Source organism: Sminthopsis crassicaudata, chromosome 3 (genome assembly GCF_048593235.1).
Source record: "Sminthopsis crassicaudata isolate SCR6 chromosome 3, ASM4859323v1, whole genome shotgun sequence".
NCBI classification, from domain to species: Eukaryota; Metazoa; Chordata; class Mammalia; order Dasyuromorphia; family Dasyuridae; genus Sminthopsis; species Sminthopsis crassicaudata.
In genome coordinates, this window is record NC_133619.1 from 363,142,794 (window position 1) to 363,154,596 (window position 11,803).

General features: G+C 39.3%; 1 protein-coding gene across 1 annotated transcript; it reads left to right on the forward strand.

Annotated features, from left to right (window-relative positions):
• The first annotated feature begins 1,747 nt into the window (after window positions 1-1,747).
• LOC141559664 (homeodomain-interacting protein kinase 1-like) lies at window positions 1,748-4,789 on the forward strand. The gene is given in 4 exon segments (XM_074297419.1): window positions 1,748-3,455; window positions 3,522-3,807; window positions 4,298-4,515; window positions 4,518-4,789. Coding segments are annotated over 4 exon segments (2,484 nt in total).
• The last annotated feature ends 7,014 nt before the right edge of the window (window positions 4,790-11,803 follow it).

The window sequence follows — 11,803 nt, forward strand, 5'->3', positions numbered from 1 at the left end:
TTGATAGCTGAGTGGGAGATGCACTGGTGTGAGTAGAAACTTGAGACAAGTTCAACCAAGGCTATTGTAAAGTCTAACCATAGAGTTGATGAGTGCCTTGCATCAGGGGGATAGCAGTCTTGAAGGATGGAAGAGGATTTACTTGGAAATGTTGCCAATGTGGAAATTGATAGGATCTTTGGAATAGATTGGATATGGATAGGGAGAAAGTTAAAGAGTGAAGAGTTGAAGCTACCACTGGGGAAGCATGATAGAATTGTATTACTCTTATTAGTAGTAGTGAAATTAGAATCAGACAAAGTTTGGCGAGAAAAAATAGAATAATAGCTAGAATGAACCTTAAAGATCATTTAGTCCAGGACTTCTTAACCTGGTGTCCATAAATATGCTTTTAAAAGACAATTTGATAATTACATTTCAATACACTTGATCACCTTTGTAACCCTATTTATTTTATTTTATGCATTTGAAAACATGACTCATACACCCAGTTTGTAGACTTCAGCAGATTTTCACAGAAGTTTATGACACAGAAAGGGTGAGAATCCTCTCTCTATCTAGTCCAACTCTTTTGTTTCCTAGGAGAGGAAAAAGAAAAGTGCCTCGGATAAGGTCATACCCTTAATAAGTGTCAGAGAAATGACTTGGATCCATTAAGGGGAATAAGCAGAGAACCTTATACTTTGTAGGCATTCAGTAAAACCAGAATTAATATAAACCGAAGAGTCATTTGCAAATGGGATAGGAGCAGAGAACCACAAGGCCTAGCTGAACTAAAGAGAACAACAAATGAAAGTTTTAAGACATTTTAAATTTAAGAGACCCAACTTTGTGCCATGACTAAAGGGAAAAGGTTCAATCCTTAGCTAGTTAATGAATCAAAAAAAAGAATACCAACTGTGATTCCTGAGGGAAGGGCATAAAGAGCATAAAACCACTGTGGATTGAGTTTGGGTAAAAAAACTAAAAGTATCTGTCTAAAAAAACCCCAAGAATTAAAAGCTCCAGTATGGAAAAGAAAAATAAAGATTTTTAAAAGAGAAAATATAATGAAGTACATATGAAAACATATAAAGTAGTATTAAATCATACTTCTATAACTCTTTAGATTACAAAGTACCTGTGTTTCCACAACTCTGTTGTTAGGAGTATTACTAGTTGCTAACTCGGTTGTCTAGTACTTAACAATTCTCTAGCTCTGTGAATTCAGAGTTCACCCTTTTAAAGGAATTCACACCTTTAAAGGAGTTCACACCTTTGAAGGAATTCACACATTTACAATAGTTTGCTCATTGGTTCTGTAAGGAGTTGTCACAATCTCCTGGATTCTCTGGGAAGATATAAGGAGCCAACATTGAATGGGAAAGTCAATCTGCATTGGGTCAAGGAGAAAATCTGGACTTGAATTCCTGGCTGTGTTTTGGGATTATTGATCTGAAACTAAAATTAAGGCTGGCTGTAGAAGGTCCACAAGAGATCTGCTCCCCAGGAACCATTAAAATTTGGAGAAAATAGAACACGAGAATAGATGAAGATTTTCTCTAAATCATTTTTGATTGGAGAAATATAAAACAAAAGAGATTTCAGATGTCATATGACACCAAGAAGACTGGCTAAAATGACAGAGAGAGAGAAGAGAGAGAGAGAAGAGACAGAAGATACAGAGAGAGAGAGAGAGCACAAGTACAAGTGTGTGCTAGAAACCTCCAAAATTTTCCCAGTTAAAATGGACAAAAGGTATGGGAACATGAAAAAGATGCTGGACATAATTCACTGGTGGGGCATGCCCTCACAGTGGCAGGTTTTCTCCCCCCTGTCAGTCTCATCGAGTGCCTTCTGCAGTGCAAAGAAACAGAAAATAGACGCTTCTGGCTGGGATGTTCCAGGACAGAGCAGAAACAAAAAGTATTCTACCTACAGCAAGAACCTCTCAGCCACACAGGGGCAAGCCAACTCCTCTCACCAGGTGACAAGTTTCACGGGTGGTGCTGCCACCTCATTCTTCCAGAGCAGTCAGACCCTCACTCACAGAGGCAATGTTTCTTGGCTGGAGCCTTATCAAAAATGTGGATTGAAGAGAAAAAGTGAGGAGGTGGACAACAATGGTAACATGCAAATCACAGAAGAACATCCTCCTCTCATGCAGCAGAACGGGACTGTGGTGGGTGCCGCTGCCACGACCACCACCATGACCACCAAGACCAGCAGTTCCAGCAGAGAAGGGGATTACCAGCTGGTCCAGCATGAAATCCTATACTCCATGACCAACAGTTACCAAGTCCTAGAGTTCTTGGGCCAGGGGACATTTGGGCAGGTGGCCAAGTGCTGGAAGCAGAGTACCAAGGAAATTGTTGCCATTAAGATCTTGAAAAACTATCCTGCCTATGCCCGACAGGGCCAGATTGAAGTGAACATCCTTTCCTGCCTAAACAGGGAGAATGCTGATGAATGCAATTTTGTCCGTTTTTATGAGTGCTTCCAGCACCAGAATCACACCTGCCTGGTGTTTGAGATGCTGGAACAGAACCTGTATGATTTCCTAAAGCAGAACAAGTTTCGTCCACTGCAGCTCAAGTACATCCGGCCCATCCTACAGCAGGTGGCCACAGCTCTGAGGAAGCTCAAGAACCTTGGCCTGATCCACACCGACCTAAAGCCAGAAAACATCATGCTGGTGGATCCTGTGCAGCAGCCATACCGCCTCAAGGTCATTGACTTTGGCTCTGCCAGGCATGTATCCAAAGCTGTGTGCTCCTCCTACATACAGACACGCTACTACAGGTCTCCTGAAATCATTCTTGGACTGCCCTTTGGGGAGGCTATTGATATGTGGTCCTTGGGCTGTGTGATAGCGGAGTTGTTTCTGGGCTGGCCTCTCTATGCCGGGGCTTCAGAATATGAGCAGATTTGTTACATTTCACAAACACAAGGCCTCCCAGCAGAATACCTTCTGAGTGCAGGAACAAAAACAAGCATGTTTTTCAACAGAGATCCTCGTTTTGGTTACCCACTGTGGAGACTAAAGATGCCAGAGGAACATGAATGGGAAACAGGAATCAAATCAAGCGAAACCCGCAAGTACATATTCAGCTGTTTAGATGACATGGCCCAGGTGAATAGGTCCACAGACTTAGAGGGAACAGATATGTTGGCAGAAAAAGCAGATAGAAGAGAGTTCATTGATTTGTTGAAGAAGATGCTGACAATTGATGAAGATAAGAGAGCTACTCCATGGAAAACCCTCAACCACCCATTTGTGACAATGACTCATCTTTTGGATTTCCCACCCAGCAATCATGTTTTGTCATGCTTTCAGAATATGGAGATCTGCCAAAGGACAGGGCACATGGATGATCCAGTGGAACAGATCAAGAGCCCGTTTGCTACTCATGTTGCCCCCACCAAAAGCACAAATCTAACCATGACCTTCAGCAACCAGCTCAATCCCGGGCACGGTGTCGCCAGTGTTTTAGCATCCAGTTCTACTGCAGCATTAGCTACACACTCTCTGCCTGATTCAGATGTCCCCCTGCTGAATTACCCGTCTGCCCTGTATCCATCATGGGCAGCACCTGTGGCAGGAGTTGCCCAGCAGAGTGTCTCCTTGCAGCCTGGAACTACTGCCATTTGCACTCAGACTGATCCATTCCGGCAGACTTTCGTCATGCGTTCCCCTGCTTTTCAAACTGGACTCCAGGCATCTGCTCAGCATTCTGGATTCCCTGGGAGGATGGAGAATGCCGTGCCAATGGTACCCCAGGAGCCTGCTGCTCAGCCATTACAGATCCAATCAGGAGTCCTCACCCAGGGAAGCTGTACATCACTAATGGCAGCAACTCTCCATCCTCAAGCAGCCACCAGCTTCAGTAGTACATGGATGTTTGGAAAGGTTATTATGGTGATGATTGCTAGTATACTAATTTCTAAGCCTATTCAAATTGTAAACCAGTGGCTGCTGAATAAGGTAAGGCATGTGCTGATGAGGATGCTTAGTGATAAAATGATGAATCCATAGGAGACATCAGTATGGGAAGAGTGTGACCCAACATTTTTGGGGTATGGACCGGATAGCTTATTTAGCTGACCTTACTATGATATGGTGTAATGGGAGCACAAATGGTAATTGTTTAATACAGGTTCAATTCCTATTATTCTAGAAATGAGGGGCCTTGAACCCCTATTTTTTATTCTGTCAAGATAATGCTTTTGTCAGATATATTTCATAGCATGCTGTGCCTTTTACTCTGAGCTTTGCAGCTGGCCGGCCAGAGCTGGTTGAACACACTGCTGCTGTACTGCAGGCCTGACCTGGAGGAACCCAGAAGATCCTCTTATCTCCAACTTGGCAGCAGTTATCTAGGGTTGCTCTACACAGTTCTGTTCAGCCTACTGTGGTCATGCCCGAGGCCATGGGGTGTGGCCAGCAGCTGGGGGACTGGAGGAATGGACACTCACATGGCAGCCAGTACAGTAGCCTTATGCAGTATCCCTTTCTGCTGAAGAACCACGTGAATCTGGCACAGCTCATCCACTCAATGTTGGAGTAGATCATGTTGCCAGGCATCAACAGTCAAGTGCCCTGTCCTCCAAGAAGAACAAGCAGCCGGCCCCAGCTCAGGCCAAAACTGTCTCTACATTGGATGTCTTACCTACTCAAGTCTACTCATTGAATGGGAGCAGCCCACTCTGTACCAATTCTTCCTATCATCCCCTGGTTCCTGTGCAATCTCAGCCTCAGCCTATCATCATCCCACCTAGTAATAATCCTAACACTTTAAGAGGCAAATAGGGAACATTCATTTATGTGCTTTCTGTTATTGTGGCTTGCATTTTATTTTCTTTCTCAGATTTTTTTTTCCTTCTTGTTCCTATTTTCTTGTACAGCAAGATGAGTGTATAAATATGTATACAGATATTGGATTTAACATATATTTTAATGTACTTAAGAATATTTAATGTATTGGACTACCTGTCATTTAGGAAAGGGGTTGAGGGGAAGGAAGGGAAAATTTGCAGCAAAAGGTTTTGTAAGGGTCAATGTTGAAAAATTATGGATGCAATTTTTTTTTTTTAATAAAAAGCTTTAATTAAAAAGAAATAAAGAAGTTACCTACACTACAAAAAGAGCTAGCACAATGTAATCCCCCTTATTTTATACAGGAAGCTGAAGAGGATGAAGGTGATGTGGGTTAAGATTCCTTTCTAATTCCTAGCCCCCATTAATCCCAATGGGAGATATCCGGGCTCTCCCAGAACCCATGGTATCTGAGCTAACTTGGACTGTCTAAGATCTCATTCTCCTCAGGTTTCCCCAACCCCCTAACCCCAGCACACACACTTCCTTATCTAAAAACCCATTGAATTCTGTTCAAATTCTAATCCTGGCTGAAACCAGCCAGGAGCCCACCTTAAGACTCCACCCATAGGCCCCTTTCAAGATTACCAAAAGCCCTCCTCCCAATTATAAAAAAGGACAAAACTGGAGACCACTCTTTTCAGGAGCCCCAAACATAGCATACTCAGACTATGTCAAGGGTTCATGCCCGGCCATGGCCAGCCCTGGCCCTGGAGTCTTTCTACCTTTAACCTTACTTGCAAACCCCTAAATAAACCTCTTTTATCAACCTATGTTTTTGGGTATGTAAATTCTTTTACAGAGAATTTCGCACAATATACTTCCGGTGATAATATCTGTGTTCCTCCTTTCCTCTCCCTCTATCTCTAAAACATAGTGTGCACCCAGACCAAGTCTGGGCTGCAAGCAAAATACTCCCGTGGATATTAGTTGCATTTCAAGCAAAAAGTCCTCTTTTTGTCACATCTATTTTTAGGGACAGCAGGACCAAGGAATGCAGAACTCTGGACAAGAAAAATGCTTCCAGAGACAAAAGATGGAAGGTTTCTGTTTCTCCAAAATCTCCTGATTTGTAGGAAACAGAAAATCAGGCCTTCAGACTTAATCAAGCAGATAGTGGTTCAGCTAATAGAGTAAATATCTAAATATGTCAAATACTGATAAATGTCATCAGCTCAGGTTAAGTAAATATGGCTACAGCTGGCCAAGGCTCAAGTAAATATGGGCATGCTCATTTTATACAGGTCATAGGAGAACCATAGAAATAATGAAAAAGAAATACAGAAAAAGAATTCACATCCGCTTGTAAGTTCTTTATCTCGCTCTATTCCCCACAACTCCCCTCTTGTAATATCTAAATCATTTTATCATATTTCTATGAAGAACTTACACACTGCTCCAAATCAGTTAACATATCTATACATAGCTTATCAAGTTCACCAACAAGATCATCCCTCTGAAATGTATTCCAGCCTTTTCTCGGAAGGATCATCATTTTAAAAGCATCTTGTGTATGCAATATTTTGATAGGGACCATTGAACTATTCTGGTTACTAATGTAATTATACAAGATAGATATAGTGACAGTAAGATAAAACCACTGATTGCAATAGGTTCATACCATAAAAATTGCTTCCACCAACTGTCTTGGAACCAGGTATCACAGAACCGATTGGCATTTGGCAGACATAAAAATGCAAAGATAAATTAACAAAGATGACAATCTAGGGAAACTGAGGCACAATATTACACACTCTCCTTCTGAAGATTTGAGTTATTGAATTACCTCCCCTAGATACATGGGAGGACTCTCAGCACCATAATTTTAGGCAACCCAATGTGAAGCAAATAAATCAAAAATAAAACTAGAAAATGCAAGAACTTATGATGAGGGCAAATGTCTTCCTGACACCCCCAGAGTTATCAGCAATACAAAGGCCCTCATCTAAGAGAGAGAATCCAGTTTGAGATGGACAGTACACTGTGTTAGGTGCCTACAGTCATTTGTGCCCTTAACTCAGCTTCTGCTTATATAGGGGCTCGAAACAGTCATGCTGCCAATTCGGGGGGCACCACGATCCAGGGGAGAAGGGTGAGGAGAAGGGTGAGGCTTGGAGTGACTACAACCAGTTCCCACCCAGAGTGACAGACATGGCTGCCAGTAGAATCCAGATTTCTGACCAGAGCTATCAGAGCATGCACAGTTAGACTGTGAAGGCAGGCAAAGCCTGAATTTTAGAGGCTTGATCTCAAAACTGCAAAGTTATTGACAATGCTGATAATACCAATTAAGAAACTTGGGTTAATGAGGTCATTATACACTTCAACAACAATACTCTATGAGGATGTATTCTGATGGAGGTGGATATCTTCAACAAAGAGAAGATCTAACTCAGATCCAAATCATCAATGATGGACAGAATCAGCTACACTCAGAGAAGAAACACTGGGAAATGAGTGTAAACTGTTTGCAATTTTTGTTTTTTCTTCCCAGGTTATTTTTACCCCCTGAATTCAATTCTTCCTGTGCAACAACAACAAGAACAACAAAAATTCAGTTCTTCACACATATTGTAGCTAGGATATACTATAACACATTTAACATGTATGGGAATGCCTGCCATCTAAAGGAGGGGGTGGAGGGAAGCAGGGGAAAATTCGGAACAGAAGGGAGTACAAGGGATAATGTTGTAAAAAAATTACCCATGCATGTATACTGTCAAAAAATTTTTATAATTATAAAACTAATTTTAAAAAAAACTGAACTTACAGAACTTGAGACTGCCAGTCCCAAGACAGGTGTCTCTATCTTGGAGATTTCCTAAAAACAAAATAGTCCCAAAAGTTGAGTCTGCCAGGGCAATGCCACAGAATTAGGGGTTGCAAAGATAAAACAGTAAAAACAAAAAAAGATTGCTTAAGGACTTCCAGTTTAGGGTGAACTGGTGATATAGTGGGTGGAGCAGCAGTATCAAAGGCAAAGTGAACAGAAAACTAAGGATTCCCACTCTTTTAGATATTTTGAGAAAAATCCACCAGTTTCCCTAGTTCCCTATCTCCTTTTTTTCCCCTCATGGAATGCAATCATCCAAAAACAAAGTAAAATAGTCAAATAACCATCCCACATATAAATCCCAAGAGTGAATTAAAGTTCCTATACATAACAGACTTGTACAGGAGGAGTTTCCTAAAATTAAAAAAAAAAAAATTCCCTCAAACAATTACATGTTCTGAAGTGAACATAGATATTATAAACACAATATAACTTCCTTAACAGCAGCAGTTACCAATTTTAACAATTTCCCATCCCAAATCTTAAAAACACAGTAATACAGTTGTAATTTTAAACAATAATTCATCAACCACTTTCCCACTTCCCCCATATCAATCCAAATTACAGAAGGAGCATGGGCAATGGTCTCAATCTTAGCAACCTCAGGCTGAGAAAATGTCAAAGACCCTTAAACCATGCTGGGGTGTGGCTCTGGTGTCAATCTAAATTTCAGATGGGCTAATCCTTATCTCAGAAGAGGTTCAATAATCTGTAATTTGACCAAAATCTAGAACAACAAAAAACCAAATCTAACAACGTTAGAACAGTCTGAGATAGAAAGACTTGATTTACCAGACTGCTGCCAAATGTGAAGAGCCAGGAGCTGAGTTGGCTTCACAAGGCAGGCAAACGGCTGTCAGCTATATTCCCAATAAATAAAACAACAATTAGGTTTCACAGACTACTGTTAATTGTCCTCTTATCATTTATTAACTATTCTTCTAAACATAGAAATCAGTCACAGGAAAAAAAATAAATGCAATAACAAAATTATACCATCACATAAGCAGTTAAAACTCAAACTTCAGCACATGGGAGAGTGGAGCTTTAAAACTCCCAAATAATATTAATTACAAGCCCAAAGAATTTTATGTCCAAACTTTCAGATAAATCCCAAATACTTATTTACCATGACCTTATATAAGTAATAGTAGGAAACTTATCCCAGAACATTCACACAATTCTCAACAGACCTAACTGGATGTTGAATCTTGAATAAGTTGAATATTATACCAATTATTATGTTTTTGAAATACCCAATACACAGAAAAATCCCAAACTACATATTCTTCACATCAAAAACATTTTCAAAAGGACAAAGGCAAAACTATTATTATTGGAGTCCTGTTTTAGATAATTGGCATCAATACAGTTAATTAAAACTTCTTATTTTCATATAAAAGAATCTGAAAAGTTCTTGAAAACATCAATTAAACTTTTTGAAATAACCCTTTCAAACTATAAGTCACATTTCTGATCATATTCTTTAATATTCATAACCATTATGAATTTAAAGAAACAAATATTCAATCAATTAAAATCTTGTAAGATCAGCCTGCCCCTTTAAATCACAGATTGTTTTCTTCAGCCAAATAAGGCTGCAGCTTTCCAGTGCTGCTCTCCCCCTGCAAAAACACACCCCTTCTCACAGCCTTCTCTCTGTGACTACCCTTATCCAAACAGTTCCTTCTTTTCCCCCCTGATTTCTTCTTGAAATCATTTGCATCTACTAATCAATCCTTCTTAAGTCACCTTCATTCTCCTGTCCCATTTTTCTGTAACCCTTCTGACTAGATGTTCCATTTCAACCAATGAATATCTTTTGTAAATCAATTTCTCTTGTCTCTTGACTTTAAATCACCTTGTTTTAAACTTAAAAACATACTTTAAATTTCAAGATTCACAATTAATTTTGAACTCAATTTCATAAAACTTATAATATAGTTTACAAATTACCCAATAATTCTGGAAAGCAACATACCATTTAAGTAGGGATATACAAACACGACCTCACCCCCACCCCCAAGGTAAGCTACTGGTATTTTGTTTAAAATAAACTATATTTCACTTTGAAGTCCAACCAAATAATAAAAAAAGTTTTTCTCTTCAGTTTTATAGGCCACAATATTCAAACAATTTTATCTTCTTTGTAAATCTAACATTTGCAAGGCAACAGCAAACTTATTTCTCCCAATTTCAAAATTATGGTACCTCTTTAAAATATAAGTTCCCAAAACTCTTAATCAAATGTTGCAGACAAACAATTACCCAGTTTAGCCTTGTTAAACTTTCTGTTCTCTAATTCCATGAAAGCAAACTTTCTTTTTTTTTTTTTTTTAATTTTAATTTTATTTTATAATTATAACATTTTTTGACAGTACATATGCATGGGTAATTTTTTACAACATTATCCCTTGCACTTACTTCTATTCAGATTTTTTCCCTTCCTCCCCCAACCCCCTCCCCCAGATGGCAAGCAGTCTTATATATGTTAAATATATTACAGTATATTCTAGATACAATATATGTGTGTAGAACCAAATTTTTTGTTGCACAGGAAGAATTGGATTCAGAAGGTAAAAATAACAGTTTACATTCATTTCCCAGTGTTCCTTTTCTGGATGTAGCTGGTTCTGTCCATCATTAATCAATTGGAATTGGATTAGCTCTTCTCTATGTTGAAGAAATCCACTTCCATCAGCATACATCCTCGTACAGTATCATTGTTGAAGTGTATAATGATCTTCTGGTTCTGCTCGTTTCACTCAGCATCAGTTGATGTAAGTCTCTCCAAGCCTCTCTGTATTTCTCCTGTTGGTCATTTCTTATAGAACAATAATATTCCATAACATTCATATACCATAGTTTACCCAAAAAGCAAACTTTCTAATAATGATTTTTTATTTTTTCTCCTGGCACAAGTTTTAGAAACATGTCTAGTTTTTCCACAGGTCCAACAGGTCAGAGATACCCCATGTTCAGCTATTAACCCCTCTTACTCTATTTTTATTCTCCCTTCAAATATCTACAATTTCTTATTTCCAATCTTAAGTTTCCAATCTTAACACACACACCAATTTAAAATTATTTTAAAATCCACCAGTACTTTAGTTTGTAAAATTTCCTAAAATCTACCTAGATATTCCATTCAAACTTCTATTCTTTAGTAAGCCAGGAAAGAGTTAAGCATCAATTTTTGCATTACCTTGAACATTTTTTTCCCTCTGATGAACTCTGATAATAACTCCTTGTTTACAGGAGTGATAACCACTGTCCTTCTATTTTCTCAAAACTTTCCAAACTTTCAATTTATGTTTTCATTTTTCCCCATCTTTCCCCCTCCCTGCAAAGTTGCTTCCAGAGGCAGAGGGAGTGAAAAAGAAAAAAAAAAAGATTTTCTTTTCTTGAGAAGCCCAAAACTAGTTCCCAAATTACCGATATATTCTGAGTTACTCTGAAAGAATTACTATTTCCAGTTCCCACAATTCAGTCTGATAGTTTGCTAAGCCTGTAACACAGAGGCCGAATTCTTATCTCTTATGAGCTTGCTAACTTTTAACACAGAACAAAAGCAATGCAAAGCAGACATAGATATACAGACAAAGGCAAACTCTATTTTCACCTTTTACATACAGATTTAAGTATGATAAACCCAAATAGTCCTGGGATATACATCCTCTCAATTTTTTTCCCTCTTATATCTGGGAAGTTCGTTCCAGTCTGGAATTTCCTAGCTAATGTCCTTATACAAATTGTTGGACTGCTTCTATACCACCTGGACCTGGTCCAGGTGTTAGCTGAGGCACTATGTTATCCTCCACCTAGGTAAAGGTCCTTTTTTACCCTCATTCTCCAGCACCCACCCGAGAGCCTCCTCAGGAAAAGTCCTTTATTGTTGGGGTCAACAGCAGTCCACATCAAAAACAAATTTAGGAGAGCTAATCCCTCAGGGTCTCCCTTGACCCAGCCAATAGACCTCCAGACTTCCCAAAAGCTTTACCTTGAGAACACGTGTTTCTTTTCAGGCTGCAATGCTGGCCATCAGGACTCTACTTGTTTCAGTCTTCAATTCTGCATTCCACTGAGTATCCTGGCCCCTGGTCGGTTGTCTAAGG